Source organism: Sclerotinia sclerotiorum, genomic scaffold, assembly GCF_000146945.2.
Source record: "Sclerotinia sclerotiorum 1980 UF-70 scaffold_1 genomic scaffold, whole genome shotgun sequence".
NCBI classification, from domain to species: domain Eukaryota; kingdom Fungi; phylum Ascomycota; class Leotiomycetes; order Helotiales; family Sclerotiniaceae; genus Sclerotinia; species Sclerotinia sclerotiorum.
In genome coordinates, this window is record NW_001820835.1 from 2,060,931 (window position 1) to 2,082,634 (window position 21,704).

At 38.9% G+C, this 21,704-nt stretch overlaps 5 protein-coding genes across 5 annotated transcripts; 4 read left to right on the plus strand and 1 right to left on the minus strand.

Moving 5' to 3' along the window:
• Positions 1-1,778: 1,778 nt before the first annotated feature.
• On the minus strand, positions 1,779-3,397 carry SS1G_00802 (ADP/ATP carrier protein; the record flags this gene model as incomplete). The annotated part of the gene is made up of 5 exons (XM_001598663.1): positions 1,779-2,330; positions 2,387-2,632; positions 2,832-2,908; positions 3,030-3,055; positions 3,357-3,397. 5 exons carry the CDS (start codon positions 3,395-3,397, stop codon positions 1,779-1,781), a joined length of 942 nt encoding a protein of 313 aa, XP_001598713.1.
• A 2,185-nt stretch (positions 3,398-5,582) lies between these two features.
• Positions 5,583-7,335, plus strand: SS1G_00803 (hypothetical protein; the record flags this gene model as incomplete). The annotated part of the gene is made up of 2 exons (XM_001598664.1): positions 5,583-5,960; positions 6,016-7,335. 2 exons carry the CDS (start codon positions 5,583-5,585, stop codon positions 7,333-7,335), a joined length of 1,698 nt encoding a protein of 565 aa, XP_001598714.1.
• Positions 7,336-7,712: 377 nt separating this feature from the next.
• Positions 7,713-8,199, plus strand: SS1G_00804 (predicted protein; the record flags this gene model as incomplete). The annotated part of the gene is made up of 2 exons (XM_001598665.1): positions 7,713-7,799; positions 8,137-8,199. 2 exons carry the CDS (start codon positions 7,713-7,715, stop codon positions 8,197-8,199), a joined length of 150 nt encoding a protein of 49 aa, XP_001598715.1.
• Positions 8,200-14,160: 5,961 nt separating this feature from the next.
• On the plus strand, positions 14,161-18,256 carry SS1G_00805 (hypothetical protein; the record flags this gene model as incomplete). The annotated part of the gene is made up of 6 exons (XM_001598666.1): positions 14,161-16,590; positions 16,660-16,754; positions 17,182-17,202; positions 17,579-17,611; positions 17,879-17,973; positions 18,222-18,256. 6 exons carry the CDS (start codon positions 14,161-14,163, stop codon positions 18,254-18,256), a joined length of 2,709 nt encoding a protein of 902 aa, XP_001598716.1.
• Positions 18,257-18,373: 117 nt separating this feature from the next.
• Positions 18,374-18,945, plus strand: SS1G_00806 (predicted protein; the record flags this gene model as incomplete). Its single annotated transcript, XM_001598667.1, has 2 exons — positions 18,374-18,413; positions 18,755-18,945. The coding sequence occupies 2 exons, from the start codon at positions 18,374-18,376 to the stop codon at positions 18,943-18,945; spliced, it is 231 nt and encodes a 76-aa protein (XP_001598717.1).
• Between the last annotated feature and the right edge of the window lie 2,759 nt (positions 18,946-21,704).

Sequence of the window (21,704 nt, forward strand, 5' to 3'; positions counted from 1 at the left end):
TCACCACTTTTATTCCCTTTTCAATGTCTCCCACTATCTCCCAACAACACTATTAATTTTATATTTCTATCCTCATCCTCGCAACAACTTCATTCTTTTTCACTATCAAAATCTTCAATAATCTAAATTCTCCTAGGATCTAGGGACCTACAATCAAAACATTCCTTCCCGTTTTCTCAATCCCAATCCCAAATACTTATTCTATTCCCCTCCTTTCTGTCACGATAATCACAATCATCATATACAAATTCCAAATATTTACCCGTAAGAACATCATTTAACCGAAATTGATATTAATAATGAAATTTATTCATCCTTTATTTTTATTATTGTTATCAATTTCACCGTTGAACCTTTATATCCATATCCATATTTATATACATATTCGTATCTATCACTGCAATCACCATGATCAACTTCACCCTCAATCCTTTTCTCGCCTCCCTTCTCCATTCCCTTCCCTATCTATACCACCCTCTACATATCTCCACTTCTCAATCTCTTTATACCCCTCCCCAACTCCCACCTTATCAATCTCTTTATATCCCTCCCCAACTCTCACCTTATCGATCTCTCAATCAAAACCCAAAACCTTACCCAACACACATATTCAGTAAATCTCCTAATTATCTACAGATCATCCTCCACACATCCTTATCCCCATCCTTATCCCCATCATCTTCTCCTAACTCTCTCCACTCCACTCCCTTCTCCTCCACCTTTCCTTCTCCTCCCCCTTCCCTTCTCCTCCCCCTTCCCTCCCTTTCGCTCTTTCCCCTTCTTCATCTCACACTCTCAATCACTAAATCCCCCAAAAAACCCCCTCTCTTTCCTACTCCTTTCATCTTTTATCTCCCCGTATCCCTTTTCCCCTATACACCTATTCATCCAATCCTCCTATTCAACCCTCCACCACCACTACCATCATCCGCCAACTCATATCCCCTAATTCCTATCCTCTTACATCCATTCTTTTCATATTTCCCAAATACTCCTCAAATACTCCTCAAATAGTCCGCAAATATTCCGCAAATATTCCTAATCATTCTCAAGTATTCCTCAACCTACCCATCCATCCACCAAACTCAACCCCTTAAACAAATACCCAACCGCAAACTCAATCGCAAACTCAACCCAAACCACCCAAATCCCGAACCCAGATCTAGACTTCGATCTAGATTCAGACTCCCATCCAGACTAGATAGATAAACTTCTGCATTATCATTATTATGATCAATATCATTAGCCTTACCTTCCATTCTTCCAATTACTTAATACCCTCAGACATTTATCGTGTACACACACGAGCACATGCATGTACATGCAGATGTCTTAGCATCTCACTCTACCACCACAATATGATCTCACGGAGGACAACAGATACGATACGAAATGAACTGCAAATATTTATAAAATGTCATATTCTTTTAACACTCCACCCATCCATCCATCTTCACAATCTATTTATTGAGCCAAATAAGCATGCAAAAGAAATTTTTCCACACAAAAAGAGGCGCCAAATGAGACCAGACTTCAAAACGACAAGATCAAAAGGGAACAGGGAAATTGCTTAGGTAATAAAGTACAGCAGCGACTAGTTTGTCTTTTTCTTTTTTATGGCAAACTATCACTGCAAGTTGCCCCAACACCATAGCAATGGATGTCTGTACAACTTCAACCTTGTCGAGTTTCAACCACGACCGACCCCAGGCGTTTATTTCGCATTATCATCAACCACTGCTACATCAACCATCCCCTTCAATCCATTCTAGATACATTTACTTGAATGCCTTTCCGAACATCAAGACTTGCATTTGATCGTAGATGGACAAGACACCAGCACCTGCAACACCACGGAGAATGTTGGCACCAGCACCCTTGAAGAGAGACTTAACTCCCTCCTTGGCAATGATTTGACGACCAGCATCCAAAGAAGACTTGTACTTGACGGCCTCACCAGAAGTCATCATCATACGACGACGGATGGTGTCCAATGGGTAAGAAGCAATACCGGCACCAGTGGTGACAGTCCATCCGAGCAAGAAGGAAGCAAGGAAGTTACCCTCAAGAGGTCCAACAAGGAGGACTGGCTTGATGGAGTCGTACATACCGAAGTAAAGACCACGGTAAACGACGATACCAGCAACGGAAGGACCGAAACCACGGTAGAGACCGGCAATACCATCGGAAGCGAGGGTCTTCTTGTAAACATCAATCAAACCGTTGAATTGACGGTCACCACCAGTCTTAGCGTTCTTGTTGTCGTTGGCAAGACGAGTACGGGCGTAATCGAGGGAGTAGACGAAGAGGAGGGAAGTGGCACCAGCAGCCTTTTGTGGGTATTAGTATTTGTATGTGAATATATCGAGGGGAGAAAAAAACTTACACCACCGGAAGCCAAGTTACCGGCCATCCACTTGGCGTATCCATCACGATCCTTCTTGAAGTTGAACATCGACTTGTAGGTATCACGGAAAGCGAAGTTCAAGGCTTGTGTAGGGAAGTAACGGATAACGTTGGCAGTGTTACCTCTCCATAAGGAGGCAACACCTTCTTGTGCGGTGGTACGCTTGAAGCACTCAACGATACCATCGTATTTGCGGTCAAGACGGCCAGTCTTCAACATCTCGTCCTGTAGGAAGATTACATTAGTAAGTGTAATATAAAATGTGGGATAGAATTATTCTCAGGGTAATGATTTTCCAGATATTTCCCAAGATACTAGATATCGGAAGAAATGGAAAATATGCATTACTGCGATCTGTACATATGCATGTACAAATTGAGGTATCCAAAAGAATAAATAGAAATATCCGGAAAAAAAAACATACTTGGTTTTGGATCAAGAGCTTGACACGCTCGATAGGAGCAGCAGCGGTCTTGGAGACGGCAGCGGAGACACCACCCACTATAGCACAAATCAGTATGCTGTTAATTAGATAGAAATCCTCCAAAATCCATCGGGCCTTTGAAAACCATCGAAAAGGATTGTAATATGTATTGGATTCGGAGCATTGGAATCAACGTACTCAAGAAGTCAATGATGAAAGGAGGACTATAATAATATTGTCAGTATCATGATTGATTTGAAAATTGATTGTGCGAGCGCGGGTTGAAGGGAGTTTTTGGACGGAATGCCACTGATCAAACAACGGAAAGCTTTGAGAATATTGATGTGTCAAAGTAACTATGCCTATATTCTTTCAATAATCCAATTGAACTCTTTCATGGCTCGATCAAAGTTGATGTTGACATCGTTGTTGATGTGGCATTCCGAAAAAGTCCATATTCCCCAGATCGCAATCACAAGGAAATAGAGAACAGAGAGATGGAAAAGAAAATAGTATAAAACTTACACGCCCATGACGGACTCCTTCTTTGGTGGTAAGTTGCTCATATTGACGGTATTGATGATTGAGAGGAGATGGTATTAAGGTTGGATGTTGGTGAAAGAAGAAGAATGGGAAGAAGGGAAGAAGGGAAGTTGATATTTTGGCCCAAGGAAAAAGATTTTATGGTGGAAGTGTGAGAAGGACAGCTTCCGAAATTACCCACCGAGAGTGTGCGCTAAGTGGGAATTGGGGACTGATTGGGTTTAGCGGGTGAACGGACGCGAGGATTTTTCTAATTCTTCCCCTCCACAAATGTTATGGAGTAGGGAAGTAGGTTGACGGACAACGGGACGAAAAAGAGCCTCCACTGACTTGCCCTCCAGTAGTATTTATGGAGGCGTCTACTACCATATCTGTCCATCTACTCCGTACCTTGTTGACAGCAAAGAATTGATATGGTTGAAAGAAAAAATGAAGAAATGCATACAATAGGTATTATTTAATTCTTTCTACAGTTATTATTGTTATTCATCTCATCTTTAATTGATTCTTTTAATAATTATTTAGTCGTACTGTAATTAATAGATCAATTCCCTCTGATTTATGATTTGTGCGTCTTTTTCTTCTTTTCCTCCTTTTCTTTTCTTTTCTTTCTTTTTTTCTCTCTACCATCACTCCCTCCATACAAAACCCCAAATCCCATTCGCCTACAATCTTTCACCCTATCCTTTCCGAGCTTTGCAGCCCAATGAAATATCCTGAACCAAGGGTTCTAGAAAAAACATTTATGCGCCTGGTCAACACACTTTATCATTTTCAGCGGCTTTTGTTCATCGAAAGCTATAGACATTTTCGCAATTCCTGTAAAAGACGGAAAATCTTTTATAAAACATATTGAAGTTTCACAAATTTTCCTTTTTATCTCCATCATTTTTTCATCCATGGGCGACTTCCTTGTTTTTGAAGTATTTAGTGTGCTTTATTGGTATCTTGAACTGCAATGTCATGCTTCTGTGGGTATTGTGGTTTTTGGCGAGTCAATGAGTAAGCATAGAAAAGTGGTGATTGATTAGTACTTGAATCTTTTCAAGAGAGAAGCCGCATCTGGAAGATCAGCATGTGATGATACTTTATATAAAAGGGCGAGTGAGGTTGGTCAATTGAATGAGAGAGGGGCACTTTGGGCAACCTTTTCGAATGGACTTAATGATCATATGGTGGATTCATGAATGAGAGTGTAAATTGTACTTTGAGAGGGGATATTTGACTATTCCGAAGAGGAAATTCGTGATGCTAGAGCAAGTTGAACTGGGAGATGAGCTTGCTTGATTGAATTGAGCGGTATTAGGACAATAAAGATCGGCTAGGTGAAGCAACTTGATAAAGTTATCAGAAGTACACCGAAAAATCGAGGACAGAGAGGAAATGGGGGTTTTGAGGGTTTGCCCCAGTTAATAAGAATGGGATCGGTCATTATATTGAGATGTCGCTCCGCTGGCCCTCCGGGGCCACTGCCGTGGGGGCAGACTATTCAGGAGCTCAAATTGTGTTGTTAGAGTTGGAGTAGGAAAGATATCGGAATATTTCGCGTAGGAACACGATCACAACAACGGCGAGTCCGGATAGATCACAGAATACGATCTGTGTACCTTCAATATTACTATGAATTTATTATCAGGGGCCTTGTTCGCTAATAGCAATTTAGAAAGAGAATTAGAAAATAGGAAATAGAAAATAAATCATCATAACTCTAGAGCGAAGCGAAAAAGCCCCCACGGCAGTAGCCTAGCGGAGCGTCATCCCTACTGTACAGTATCAAATGCAATGCAGGTAAATGTTTTGGTGGTGATTGATGGCTCGAATTCGATAAATGTTCACGATAGAAATATGTGCTGGAAAAATGCAACTATCCAATTTACCCTCAAGTATCATCTTCATCTCAAAAATATCATCCTCATGCATTTTTTTGAATTTTTGAATCTTTCACTCTATAAATACTTCACATCTATATTTTCATCCCATCTTTTTATCTTTCTGTCTCTTCTGTTCCACTTCAGGATTTCAAATCTGACTTTTGTTGTTCTCCGGGTAACCACACTAAACCAAAATAAGCACTAGTAAAGTAAACAATCCAAACTTGGACCATCTTTACAACAATTTCTCCATCAACTTAATCAATTCTTTCCAGACTCCATACACAAAAATTCATTTTGTAATTATAATAGATTTCTGGTTAAACCAAATTCCAAAATGGATTCACCCAAAAAACTTACCGAGAATTGTCCTCCAGGGACACCATTACATCAAGTTTCCCCCGAACGTGTTAATCAACAAAAACAATGGGATTTACCAACATCTCCTACCGGTGAAAATGGCTCGAAAGCTAGCAAACATTCAAGAGATAGTTCCGTCAATGATAAGATTGCTCAGTTTAACTCTTTGGCTTATCAGGGAAAGCAACTGGAGAGAAAGACAAATGATGCTGCTTTGAAGCGCGCCATGGTGGGGAGAGAGGAAGCAGAGACTGAGATGCGCCGATATAGGGATGAAGCTAGAATATTACGAAGGCAGGTTGAGGAAGGAAAGGAACGGGAAAGAAAGGTTGGAGAGAGACTGGAAAACGTTATGGTATGTTATCAATATGCGCATCATGTTGAATATTTGCTAACCCCTCATCTTATAGGAAAATTACGGACGAGCCAAAGAAACACATTCACACACACAAGCATTATGGGAAAAAGAAATTCGGAAAGTTCGAAAAGAAGGTTTCAAATCACAATCTGTCGTTGTCAAGATTCAAGAAGAACTCAAAGCTTCCAGAGATACATTAAGAATGGTTCAAGGTGGTTTAGAACAGGAAAGGAGTCGAAGTGTAAAGAGAGAACAAGAAGCATTTTCAGCAAAACATCAACTTGCTACAGTGCAAGAAGAATTGACACGATTACAAGAAAAGATCAAGTTGGTGGAACAGGAAAGAGATGCATTCAAGATGATTGCTAAGAATGAAGAAATCGCCAGAATTGCAGCAGAAGGACGAATACCATTACCACAATCGACCAAGGACGAATTTACATCACCAAAGAAGATTAGAGGATCGATAGATTCCCTTACAATTTCACCATCTGGAGCAGGTCAGGAAGAACTCGATGATCTTAGATTGAAGTTGGAATGGGAAATTCAAAGAGCAAACCGAGCCCTTGATCAAGTCGAGTTTTTGGAAATGGAATCTAGCATACATGTATGCGAACCAAAGTCCAACAAAAGAAAGTCAACAGATACACAGGAACTTGATGATGATCCAACAAGACAAGCCAAAGCCCCGAGAACTGTTTTTATACCTTCCGAAGGAATTTTTAAATCAGTACCTGAAGAGTCTTTCTCAACATCTATGGAAAACTCTCACTCCGAAACTAATATGCATCTTCAACAACCATTGAATCAATCTACCAACTCACAAAGAGAAGTAACGCCATCTCACGATCCACCATCTGCGGCTCTCATTTCTGATAGCAATACCTCCCTTCTCTCAATCTTCGATGAAGTAGCCAGTCCAAAAACCAGCAGATCACTTCAAAGCCCTATCAATATTCCAGAAGCTGAGGCTGAAGAAGCTGAAGATTTAAATAATTCCACTTCAACCACAATACACCATCCTCAAGCTCATCACGATCACCATCATCACCACGAACCAACCTTTCACACAATCTCAACTACAACCCGCGTCCCACTTGCCGATTCCTCTGAAGATCAAACATTCCCCATAACTCCAAGCACCCCAACCTCTGGTACGCTTCCAAACAACACAAATGACCCAGCATTAAACCCAACAATGTCAAGAGAAGAAGCTCTAGCAATGATTCGTGAAAGAAGAGGTAGAGCAAGAAGTTTAGCAAATGTTACTATGACACCTAAAAAACAAATGGTGGAGGGTGGAACTAGGAGGGATATTAGTGCACCAGCTAGTAGTGTTACTCCTGCAAGAGGGAGAAGTCATGGAAGATGATGAAGAGGTCGTTCTTAGGATGTGAAGGAGAAGAAGATGTTTATATTCTGGTGGGTAGATTAAGGATGGCTTGGTGATTAAAAATTCTTGTAATAATGGGATAGGGTAGGAGGATAGTACATTTGATGGAGCTGGGAACAAGGGAGTTGGAGTTCAAATAGTTGTATATCCATCCGACCATTTAGCATCGGATTTGTATCTTTGATTCTTGTCTTTGGAAAGGAAATGGCAGGAATTTGGGATTTTAAGGAATGCTTTTGGGTTGGATGGTTTGCGTGGTTGGTTATGATTTATGAATTGGGATTGGGTTTATTCTATTCACTTGGTTGGATTTGAATGGATGGTTTATTTGGGAGGGAGAGGACGTGGTTTGGAAGATGGTTGGATGGTTTAGAGGATGGTCGGATGCATGGTTTGGAAAAAGAAAGAGAATACCAATGGCAAAGCAGGGTAGTGTAGTTAGTGTTTGTAATTAGGATATATAGAATATAAGGTAAGACTTTCAGTGTATTACAATACTAGAGTCTGATCTGATCAATCTCAAAAAAAGTATTCCCTGCCCTCTTCAATTTGGATATTAATCTAATCTTGTAAAAAGAACTCTTTATCCGAGGTTGTAACCTCGGATTGTATTATGCATTTTCTTCTCCTAAAATAAGCGAAGTGAGAATGTGATTGTCACGAACCACGACTAATATTATACAATAAAACCAAGTATCGGGGTTTGGGCCGCTGTTTCCCGCGGTTCCCTTATCGATAAGGAATCCTAGGACAAGTGTCCTAGGATAATAACGACCCTAGGATAAACGGTTAGGCAATCATAAAGGCATGAGTACAAGTGTCCTAGGATGGTATTCATCCTAGAATAAAAGTCCTAGGATAATAATTGTCCCAGGACAATTATCCTACGAGCTATATTATCCTAGATTGCAAATCGTCCCAGGATTAGTGTCTTGAGGCAAGTAGGGATCACGTGATGAAGCCTCTAAAAGCATAGGTTCCTTAAAGCTTTAGAAAAGAATTTATTATATAACGTGGTTTATCATCGGGTCGCCAATATCACCGGGTCGCCACTTTTTTCACCATTCAACCACTTCAATTTTGTATTATTCAACAACTACTCAATCAATTGATTGAAACTATTAAGAATCTAATAATCTAGGGTCTATTATACTATTTTGACAAATTCTTGAATTGTGACCAGTTCTCCCATATGTACTACAGCATCGACTAGAAAATGCTTCCCTATTAGAATTCCCCCTCTTTTGATGCTCGTCGTATTGAATCTGAACATTAACCTCTTGTTGAGATAATATATCAAAAGCCTCTTATCCAGTAAGCACTCCTTCTTGACGTAATTAAATCTTTTTTGTATATCGATATTTGCTTAATGCCTCATTTGCCTTCCGAAGTGTACGATTTTCTATACTTAAAAATATATTCTCATATGCTAATCTCTCTGTACCTTTAGCTAAAGCTAATACAATTTCGAATATAGATATAGGAGAGCTTGATTGATAATAACTTATTCGAGATTTTACTAAAGTTGATTGAGAAAAAGCTTCAGTTGGATTGTGAGGTGTTTGAGAGATCCAAGGATCTGTCACACTCAAGAATACTGGGTAAAGTATCTTGTATTAGAAAATACTAAGCTAAGGAGAAAAGAAGAAGGAAAACAAGAGTAGCGATGATGATGATGATGATGATGATATTTTTATCGTCATAGGCCGCAGGCCTCACGTGCTTGCACGTGCTACCTGTTGCCATACATTCCAGATTTGGACAAATGACGCCCAGGGGAGACCCCCGGGTTGTTATCTAGCTAAGCTAGTGGAGTTAAGTACAAGTACTAGGGCAGGGTTTACATGATTGCCTTCGTAAAGAGAGTATATCTCAATTGAATGATAAAGTCTAGTTTTTTTCCACTAGCCCGGGTCCCTGATCCCGCGGTGTCTCAGTTCCAATACCAAATTGTAGATTCGTACCACAATCCAATTCCTTCAATCCTTCAATCAAATTCCTCCCATATTATTTAACAACAATTAAATCAATTGATTGAAACTATCAAGAATCTAATAATCTAGGATCTATTATACTATTCTGACAAGTTCTTGAATTATGACCAGTCTTTCCACACTTACTACAGCATCGACTAGTAGATGATTCCCTATTAAAATTTCCCCCATTTTGATGCTCGTCGCATTGAATCTGATTATCAATCTTTTGTTGTGATAATATATCTTCAGCTTCTTGTTTAGTAAATACTCCTCCATTATATAATTGAATTTTTTTAGTGTGTCGACATTTACTTAATACTTCATTTGCTTTTCGAAGTATACGATTCTCAATACTCAAAAGTGTAATTTCATATGCTAATCTCTTTGTATCTTTAATTAAAGCTTGTACAATCTCAAATATAGATGTAGGAGAGCTTGATTGATAATGAGTTATTCGAGCTTTTATTAGAGTTGATTGTAAGAGAGCCTCAATTGGATTATAAGAGGTTTGAGAGATCCAAAAGTTGATAAGTTCCAAGGAGGTAGATGAAGGGGTAGAAGTACGAATTCTAATATCTAGTTTTGAAAGTATAGATTGAGGATCAAATGATATTAGACCTGTTCTTCGAAAACCAGCTTTCATATTCTGAATAATAAATGATTGTTGATATACAACTTTGAAAGCTATAAAGAATTCAATTTTAATAATATAATTAATATATACTTTAATAAACTCCTTAATTTGAGAATTATATAAACATTTAAATATACCAAAATATCCAACATCAAGTGATTAAGTTAAATAACTTAAATATAATAGTAATTTGAAGTATATAATATTATTTGATTTATAATATAATTGAAAAGATATTGATTTATAGCTTTTGTATTTATTTAATATTAACATTCGATATTTGCTCTTTCTTTAACAAATAATATATTTATCGAAATATTTTAATTATTCTAGATCTATTTTATTATTTATTTATCTATTGGAAATAAGTTTAATAGTCCAATCCACAAGAAAATCGATTTTGGTATATCAATTGGAAAGATGAACTTGTCCTTGAATTACTAGAAATAAAGATATAGTTTTATCTTCTTTATTATTATATATAATTGCTATAATCCATTCTCAATTGCTTGATTATATTGCTTTACTTCTGCTATTTTGTTCAATATTAGTTATAATTATTCCAAAGTATATTATATCTATTATGAAGCTGGTTTCATCGAAATTGTAGAAATCGGAATCGACAATACTATATTTCGCTTGTATATTCGATATCAATCTAAATCATTCTTCAATAAGCTTGGGATCTTTATAAAGAGCTTTTTGAAAATTATAAATATAATTAAAACATATCTTTAATTCTGGATATTGTTTAATAAAGCGATAAGCCCAAAGCTTTCCAATCTTCTTTGCACTCCACGATTCGAGGATATAATTCGCTATATCTTCTATATCATTTAATTTAGATACAAACCCTCTCTCATCCATATCGATTATATACTGGATAAGCACTTCCTCTTCTAATTTGGTCAAATTATGACTATTTGCTCGAGATTCAATATAAAGGGTAGTACCGTCTATTCTGCGCTAAATCTTTGTACACAGGATATTATATAGCTTAGCAGCCTTCCGAATGCTTAATTTTTGATCTTTATTGATAGCTTCGATAGCTAAAAGTATTCGACCTTCTTGATTATTCGATTCCATAATATATTGTTGATAAATCGCGTATTGAAGTTGAAAGATATAAATTGAGGTAAAAGTGGCCCGCTCGCTGATAAACCACGTTAATAGCTTTATATAACATGGTTTATCAGCGAGTCGCCACTATCAGCGAGTCGCCACTTTTTCAATATCTTTTATCATTCAATTTCAAGACGCGATATTTCAACGAATTATTATGGAAATATAATCAAAAGAGGCCAGAATAATCTTAGCTATTGAAGCTATTCAAAAATCAAAAAATCTTACAGTTGGAAAGGCTGCGAAAATCTACAAAGTCCCTCGAACTACATTACAAGATAGAATGGGCGGTCGAATTCACAGAATGGAAACTCGAGCAAATAATCTTAATTTAACTGAAAAAGAAGAAGAGGTGCTTATTCAGTATATTATCAATATGGATGAAAGAGGATTTGTATCTAAATTAAATGGTATAGAAGATATAGCGAATTATATTCTCGAATCAAGAGGTGCGAAGAGAATTGGAAAGCTTTAGACTTATCGATTTATAAAGTATTGTATAAAATTAAAGATATGTTTTAGTTATATTTATGATTTTCAAAAAGCTCTTTATGAAAATCTTAAGCTTATTGAAAAGTGATTTGGATTAATATCGAATATACAGGCGAAATAAAGTATTCAAGATTGTGATTTCTATAACTTCGATGAAACCAGCTTTATGATGGGTATAATATGTCCTGGAATAATTGTAACTAATTTTAAAAGAAATAGTAGAAATAAGGTAATATAATCAAGCAATTGAGAATAGATTATAATAATTATATATAATAATGAAGAGAGTGAAACTATATCTTCATTTCTGATAGTTCAAGGATAAGTTCATCTTTCCAATTGATATACCAAAACTGATTTTCTTGTGGATTGGGTTATTAAACCTATTTTTAATAGATGGACGAATAATGAAATAGATTTAGAATAATTAAAGTATTTCGATAAATATACTAATTAATAAAGAAAGAGTAAATATCGAATGTTAATATTGGATAAATATGAAAGTTATGAATCGATATCTTTTCAATTATATTATAAATCAAATAACATTATATATATAAAGTTACTATTGTATTCAAATCACTTAACTTAATCACTTGATATTGAATGTTTTAGCATATTCAAATATTTATATAGTTGTTAAATTGATGAGTTTATCAAGGTATATATCAATCATATTTCTAAGATTGAATTCTTTATAGCTTTCAAAACTATATATCAACAATCGATTACTATTCAGAATATAAAAGCTGGTTTTCGAAGAGCAGGTCTAATACCATTTGATCCTCAATCTATACTCTCAAAACTAGATGTTAGGATTCGTACTTCTACCCCTCCATCTACCTCCTTGGAACTTACCAATTTCTGGATATTGGGTTTCTTGAGACCAGAAAGAGCATCAGATTGAATTGATTGATTCTCTAGCTAAGCAGTTAAGCTGCGAGTATATATTCAAAAATGAAGGAATAAGATTAGGTATTCAGCCTTTGGAATTAAAGTGCTTTGAAATCAAAATATTGAAAGCAAACAAACAGTATACCAAAAAGGAAAGAATGAATTAAAAGTTGAGTTTTGTTTGCTCCTTATATGCATCATGCAATATATATGCATATGCTGCCAAGATCCCAGGAGGTCAACAGGGATCGAAGGGACCGAAGGAACGATAGGCATGAAAGTCTATATAATCAAGATGGATTTCCTTTGTATAGAGCTTCGTGCTCAAGATCAATCATTTAGTATACTCTACTATTAGTTACGAATTGCATTATTGTCATTACTTTAAGTCCCTGCTTGACGCCTAGTTATAAACCACCTCGAGAGCCTAGAGCACTTCCACGTGATCTAGACGGCAAACCTCGTAACAGGCATCACTTTAGCTTACTTCCTGTAATCGGCGCCAATGTATAAAACTCATTCATGCTGAATAGAATGATTCCAGTAGAGTGTATCATCATGACATTGATTGTTGGTTCCGTCTATTGTTCGTCGCACCAGCTATTACACCTATTACACCGGTTACACCGGTCACAGTTTTACGGAAGATTGCATGTATAACTACAGTCAATCAAGATATGCGTGACGCATATCATGAACGCATTTAATTAGTCACTGCTGCAATACTACTGAATAAGGGTATGTGCACTAGCCTCACACTGTATAGTCATAATCGAGCCTAAAACCCTCGTAGCAAGCAACCTTCAAACATCTAATTGCGTAACATCAAACAATACAATCTCACCAAGATAATGAAAGCCGATGCCCTTTACCGGGGTGATAGAAACAATTTCCATCAAACATTTTGTGTTTTACTGTCCAATAAGAACGATTTGAACCATCTATACTTCAAATTTTTTTGATTGAGAAACAACAGTAGAAATTGTTTTAGGAAGTGGTTAGTTCTTACAAGTTTGATGTTTCCACAAACGCACTGTAAGTTTTCAAAAATGCGTCACCTTTCATTGTGAAGTTTTAGGCAAATGGCTGCAAGACCTGTGGTCATAGGCCTTCATCTTTCTTGCGAGATGTATATAAGTATCTGTCTTCCTCCATTAGATTATATTTTTCCTCATTAATCTTTTATGCTGAAATAAAATGGTCAGTTTCGACTACCTGAAGAAAGCTCTGGAGGAGTGGGACACGGCAAACACGTCGTCCTTAAATCAACCGCTATCAGATACCCAGTACAATGCCGGTTTCGAAATATTAATTCATGGATCAGAATGGAAGTCATATCAAGAGTTCATTATTCCACAACTCAATGAGCTTCTGACATCTCTATTGAAATCGCGTTCTAATCTTTCGGTACTTGAAATCGGGCCTGGTTCTAAAAGCGTACTTGGTTACCTGCCCATTCATCTAACACGGAAGATTAGAACATACACTGCATTTGAGCCTAATCTGCTATCAGCTACAAGATTGGAAGATTGGCTTTGCTTATCATCGACATTAGGTTCCCCACTGCCTCTTTTGGAAAGCTCACCTAATATCTATCGGGCCCCTTTTACTCTTAACATTGATCCAGGGGGTTGCACACAGACTGATGATGGGGGAAGATTCGACCTTGTTCTTTTCTGCCATAGCATGTATGGTATGAATCCCAAGCATGAATTCGTACGACGTGCGCTAGATCTACTTGTTCAAGGTCCAGAAGATGGAAAAGTAGTTATTTTTCACCGCGACGAAGCTCTTGATATTGACGGATTGGCTTGCGAGCGAACGGCGATTTTCCCTACTGCAATTGTTACTGTGGAAAATGATGACGAGATACTTAATAATTTTGTTCCTTTCATCGGGGGATACGTCAAGCAGGACGTGGAATCAGACGAGACTGTTCGGGGCGCGTGGATAAAAATATGTCGCGCCTTAACTTGCAATGAGGAAACGCGCCAAAGCTACCTCTCATTCAGCTCACCTCAACGTATGGTGTCTTTCAATAGACGTGCGATCGACTTACCGAATCAAAACTCACAATTGGGGCAGATGAGAACGGAGAGAAAAGTCAAAAACTGGGAAGCTCGCTTGCACCAACCGGCTGATGTCTTCAAACCAACAACGGTACAACACGTCCAACAGCTTGTCCAATGGGCTTTAGGGAATAAATTTGGACTTACTATTATTGGTGGGGGCCACAGTGGTCATTGTATGTGGCCCAATGTTGTTGCTGTCGACATGGAAGCGTTTAACCAAGTACACATTATAAATTACAGTGACGATGTAGGCAAAACCGATACTTACTCCACATCTAACTATTTGGTTGTAGCTGAGGCAGGGTGTAAGACTGGAGACATCGTCCGGAAGGTCACGCCGTTGGGCTTGGCAGTGCCTCTTGGGTCCCGCCCAAGTGTAGGTGCTGGTTTGTGGTTACAAGGTGGCGTTGGTCACCTTACTAGGCTTCACGGACTTGCATGCGACAATATCGTGGGTGCCGTACTTGTCAGCGTTGACAATGGTCAAGTTGTTTATGTCGGACAAGTACCAACCGAATGTGTGCCAGCCGGAGGAGTGCGCTCCAAAGACGAAACGGATTTGTTATGGGCAGTAAGAGGAGCTGGAACTAACTTCGGTGTTGTGATTAGCATTACTTTCAAGGCTTACCCAGCTCCGACCTATTCTGTCCGAAACTGGGTATTCCCAATGAGGTCCGAAACTTTGGCACGGAAAAGACTTTCCAATGTCGACTCTATTGCCAAGAATCTTCCCCAGAACTGGTCCATAGACGCATATCTCTATTGGGATGTAGACCAGTTGCATCTTGGGGTGACCACGTTTGAAGCTTCCACAACCACACTAGCACCTGAGATTCCCAAATTCTTAACCAATATCCTGGGTCTAGAGAACAAACATCAAATAGTGGACGGAGTCGGTTTGTTCGAGACTGAAATGTACATGTCTGGGCTGCACGGCGGACACGGTTCTGGCAAAACCACCTCCTTCAAACGATGCTTATTCTTGAAGAACATTGCACAGGTGCACATCGTGGATATTTTGTTAGCGGCAATCCATGCTCGCCCTTCGCCACTCTGTTATTTTCATCTACTGCATGGTGGTGGGTCACTGCATAATATAGCAAGGGAAGCAACAGCTTTCGGCTGTCGTGATTGGAATTTTGTCTGTGTTATAACTGGCGTGTGGCCCTGCGACCAAAATGGAATGGAAACTGCTCAAAGTTCTGTACAGTGGGTTTATGATGTCGCGAAAAACTTGCTGCCCTTTTGTTGTGGAGTGTACGGCGCCGACCTTGGGCCAGACCCTAGGGACAAAGCATTGGCAGCTAAAGCTTTTGGGCCAAATCTTCCACGTCTAGCCCGTCTGAAACGTATTTTAGATCCACATAATGTGTTAGCGTACGCCTGTACACTACAAGAACCACCGGTGAAACAAAAACTCATCATTCTTGTCACGGGTGATAGCGCAGCCGGTAAAGATTATTGTGCTGACGTTTTTGTCTCCATAATAACCGCACACCCCTATAAAGCTTTCACAGCATATTCAGCAAGTATCAGCGATGTCACCAAGCGAGAATATGCGACAGCTACTGGAGCCGATGCAGATAGTCTTCTTTCCGATCGTTCCTACAAGGAGAAACATCGTCAACCGTTGACTGTATTCTATCACGATCAGGTGGCACAACGGCCTCAACTGCCGATAGAACACTTCCAGAATATTGTTCATGAGTTTGGCGATGTTGACGTGTTGTTAATCACTGGAATGAGAGACGAAGCACCTGTAGCGACATTTTCGCACCTCGTACCAGACAGGAGGCTTCTTGATATTCGGATCAAAGCTGGCCAGAAGGTGCGGTCGACTCGCAAAGGGCAATGTTCCGGCGGTAACAATAACTATGAAAATGAAAATGCATGCAGCAAGAGTAAATTAAACTCAAAAGTCCTACACTATCGCCCTAGCCTCATCTTCGACAATGAAAAGGATGGAAACGAGGCGGCGAAAACATTTGCCAAGCAGTATCTCCTTCCATTTCTCCACGACGACCTGACGCGACTAGCTAGTATGGTACGTGCAGTACCGAATTACCCGCACCCGGGGATTATCTTCCGTCATGTTCTTGACATCTCTCAACAGGCGGGTGGACTAGCTTTAGTCACCACTCTCCTACAAAACTATTTCCATGGTGAATGGACTAAGGTCGATAAATTGGTTTCTTGCGAGGCTGGCGGGTATGTTTTTGCATCACCTTTGGCGATGATGCTTGGTATACCATTGGCCTTGATTCGTGAATCTGGCAAACTTCCCCCACCTATCATCTCTACCCCAAAATCCCCATCACATATATCTTCTACGGGATTACATGAGTCAAAAGAGAAGAGGTTTGAAATGAATAAAGACCTGGTTTCCAGAGGTACTTCAGTAGTAATAGTAGACGACGTGCTCGCGACCGGAAGGACACTTTGCGCGGTGCTACAGTTGTTGATCAAAGCTGGTGTTTGTGTTGAGGATACCAGCATTATGGTCGTTGCTGAATTCCCTGTTCATCGTGGTCGAGAAATGTTGCGGCAACAAGGTTTTGGCGGAGCCAATATCCAAAGCCTTCTAATTTTTGATGGCATTTAGGATGGATAAATGTTTTTTAATGTCATGACACAGTCTTTATGGAGGAGGAAGGAAGTAACACCGGGAAAGATTCACCATTGTAAAGTGGTCTTGGAATACGCGGGGTAACCTTGAAGTCATGTGCGGCCATCAATCGTGACAATTTCATGTCAAATTTGTTCGGAATCCTAGACTCTTTTAAATTATTAATTATTGCAAATGAAAAGTGTTGAGCACTGAGCACGATCGTTAGTATTTGTGTATATCAACCTTAGATTCTCGAGCAAAACATGTTACTAATTAAGATCCTCAAACCTCGACTACACAGTAGTAGAATTGCGTCAGGACGCTCTATATACTTTGCTGTAAACAAAATGTTTTCCTTCTTCATAATTAAAGTAATATAGAAACTCTCCAACAGCAAGGCTTAAGTTTTCTAACAATATTTAAGGAGGGATAATGATTTAGTGGACGATATAGATGAGTGAGAAATTTGAGTTTTTGTGTTGGAATTTTGTGACTTGATTGCTGTGGGTGACAGTGATAAGATAACAAATTTACCGAATTGAGAAAAATGACAACATTTAGTCGTGGACTTTTGCTATAGAGCGGCTCGAACAAATTGGTCTATTTTTGAAAAAGGCCACCAGCCATGACTGAGTCCAACGTGAAGTTTTGAAGTACCGCTTGTGCTCGAAACAAGATCACCTGTGAACTGCTACTTAATTAACTAGCCAGTAGTACTCCCTAGTGATTTTACCTCCCGCCTTTCCTGTATCGTTGCACTATTCCAGAAATCAAATGCCGGCATCACTCAACACATTTGCTCTCTGCCCTTTGGTTCTTGTAAACCTTTGCATTTCTTGTGTTCACCCTAACTACAGAAGGATAATGTATCATTATATACTTGTATATTGAATCCCAAAGCGTCCGAGAAACATTAGAAAACTAGAGCTGGAAAAGACCCGTAATTCGTACTAAATTTTCGTGAGATTCACTGAGTGGATTGTAATCTCACTGTGACATTTAACGGCACATCCCCAGCAACAAATTCTCTGTAGCAAGATACTAAGAAATCGTGATTACATCTCAAGTCCGTTCAAATGAGGGAGTCGTTGAAATGGAATAGAGACAGCTTGGATTGAAGAATACTGCTCTCAAGCAAAATTTTGTCGATTCTTGAAAGGAAACATCTCTATATAGTGATGGTGAAATTGGCGATGGTGATAACGCAGCGTTTTAGAGAATGAGGAAGACGGAGGAGAGATTGAATATTTGGAACATTAGTAAGAGGTGGGCCTTTCATTGCTACTATCCATCCATTCTTTATTTCTCCTCTTTCTTGGTTATATATCTCAGAATCCGAGGATGTAGGTTCCTTGCAGATATTGCGATTAGACTTTTAAGTCGTCCATGAGTTCTACGAATAATGAATGGGATGTTAAATACCTCGCATTTTTACCGCGCTGAAGATAACGAGGCGAATTTCTGTAAAAAAAAAAAATCCCTTCCGGTCCCTGGGCATAGCGCTCAGTTCTAAAGAAATATAGTAGGACGAGAGGGAGTTTCGCTTGGCTGTAAGGAGTCTCTTGCCCCATGTTGTAACTTGCTGGAATGAATTTGACAGGAAATGGAAGGGTTATACGAAGAATTCTGTGCCTCGTTGAGTTTTTCAAGAGGTTTGAAGATTCATCTGATTTTGAGGAGTGTAAAGGACGTCAAAAATATTTGGAATTATTGTATAATTGCTACACAGCCGAGACCGACGGCAAGCTTGTCGTCAAAGATCGAATGACCGGCAGTATTGAAGAATCATAGATAACAGTATCCGAAAGCAAACCTCGAGCTTTCACTTCTCATCTCCTTCGTTCGTAGGTTCCTAGTATTTCCAAATTTCTGCATGAATTCAACACGCATACCAGCAAATTTATTTGAAAGAATCATGAGATGCGCAGCAGTAAGTACTCGGCGAAGAAATGAGATTTTATGGATAGAGTAGACGAAGGCTTTTTATATCAGAACGTTAACACTAGGGAGCCTGTTAAAGAAATGACTTTGGGAATTTCGGTGAGTTACAAACTAGAAGGGCCGTGAATTTTTCTAAAGCTATCAGCAACTGATATGAATGATACATTAGCTTTCGAAAAATGAAGGCTATGTATATGAAGCCTCTTATTTTAAATGATTTTTTCTCAATGGGGGAACTTCAACTGCCTTTTATGGCCTTGAAGATGACAGCCTTTTGAAACGTCGTTCTTTGAAATTCGGAAGAATGGAGGCTACGAAAGGGATTGAAAAATACTTCCAAGATATGACCGCAGCCTGCAGGTACGAATCTCATGTTATTTTTTTAGGAAAGGTTTTCATTAATAATCACACAACATTTCTTGACGAATGACTGCATCCTGCGTCTTTCTTTGGTGCCGCATTTATATCTTTGCTGTGTGTAAACTAAACTAGTGGATATTTTTATACTAGATGAAAAGCGCAGGTCGTACGCTCAGGCGGAACGTGACAGGAAGGAAATGGAAAGAATTGGTAGGCCAAACAGAATGATAATAGTCTATATTCAAAGTGAATAAACCCAGATAAAATAGTACTGGATGTATAATCAAATCCTGGTTCTTTAAATGTTTGTACAAAGATAACCAACATCACCCTATAAGGTTAGACTGAATGATAGCAGCCAGATGTTCAGCACTCGTAAGCCGGAATAAGTAGTGCTTAAAAGTTTGCCTCAGAAATTACACTAGTATTTATTTGCAAAAACAACAGCATACAAAATCTGCGCAGATTGATAGCAAAAAAATCATTAAACTTTTAAAGACCGAGCAAGATTTACAGAACTCAACGGGATGGCAGAACACTGGAATATTTCACCCCGGATCCGTCTCACTGTTCCCCTGAGCAGACTTCCACATCAGCTAGCAGACCATTCAGTACCTTGATGGCTGATTTGATATCACCACAGCTTGACTCAAAGATACTAGAATAATTAGAAAAACACGACTTCTTATACGCCCAGCTTGAGAATTGAGGCAAGGTTAGCTTGATTAAGAAAGATACTGGATTCAGGTGACTCAAAAATACCACTTGGAATTGATTCCATGGCGTAATGTTAGAACTCAGACGCAATGAAGCTTTTCTCCGCATTGAGATTGATTATAAAAGAATCTTCATCCTTTGCCTAATTTTCTTCTTCACTGTAAAATTATGAACTTGCAAAAGAAAAATTCTTATTCATTCCGGCAAAGCGCATTTTAGGCCTTGATACGAATGGTTTATGTCAACTTTATTTGGCCTGAAAGGACAGACGAAAGCGACACCGCTAGCGACGGCGATAACTTTTCTGTTATTAAGCGGCAAAAAACTAGTTGACCGCTATCGCCAGCGACAACACTAGCATTAGTAGGATCGACGATGCTTTTCAGTAAAGCTATGATTCAATAAACTAGGCTATGGCGAATGGTGCGAGAACTTCGTGACACCGATTCAAGACTACTTTTGTAAGCATTGTCTTACTAGCCTAGTAACCGCGAGAGATACTTGTAAGCCTAATATAACAATCAAAATCTACCAGCGAGAGCGCAAATAAGAAGCAGCTAATAGGTATAGCGAATATTGCGCTTCAGGATCACGAAACCTGAAGATTTAGGCGTCACTAAGATTGAAATCTTCTACCGCAAATAAACTCTGCCAAGCTGTTATAGACTTCCCCCAATTCCATGCCTCCGGATTTCTCTAGATTAACAGGTCATTAGCTCAAAAAAAGCAATCTCATCTCGAATGAAGAAGTAGTGTACTCGGACCCCGGCGTCGGGTCGAGAAAATGAGGGTCAAAGTCCAAGCTGTTAGGGATTGTAAGGTGTCAATGTAACGGGAGGAATGTGCCAATACTTGGATTGAGTAGATTCCTAAAAACAATATAGATCTGAAGATTAGGTGATTGCTGTCAACACGGGATGCATCTAGCTGGAAAAATGACAGAGCAAGACAATCTCAATTAATCAGAAATTATCCAGACTGCGAGGTTGAACTGGTATGTATGTAGAGTTCTTTACCACAGTCGCAAGAAAGTCCAGCTTCTGATACTTGAGAACACAACTCCCTTTCTGATCACTTCATGATTAACGTTTATTACATTTTCATCAAACTCTATTAGCCCAACAACAAGATGATTTCATATACCCCCGACTCACCAAGCACTCCTCTTGTTTTACACACACAACTCCACACACAAAGGCCCATTAGGTCTCTTGGGATATGGAGAGTGAAAATGGAAAATTTAAATGAATCAACAGGCAGAACACTTCTCTCAAGGTCGATAAAGATATCAAGAAACATAATCAATGTCAATAACCTGAAACTTTCCATAAAAACAACAGCAGTCATGCGAAACAGCCACTTCAAGACAGTATGAATATATTGATATTGACCAACAAAATTTCCCATCATTTTTCCGCAACCTTCTGTCAAAACGGGAAACACAAATGTAGCATAGATGTATTTTCATGAATGAGCCTGAACGGTCTTCATAAAAAGTTGAAGTTGAAGAAAAAGTTGAGTGGGCTTTTAGA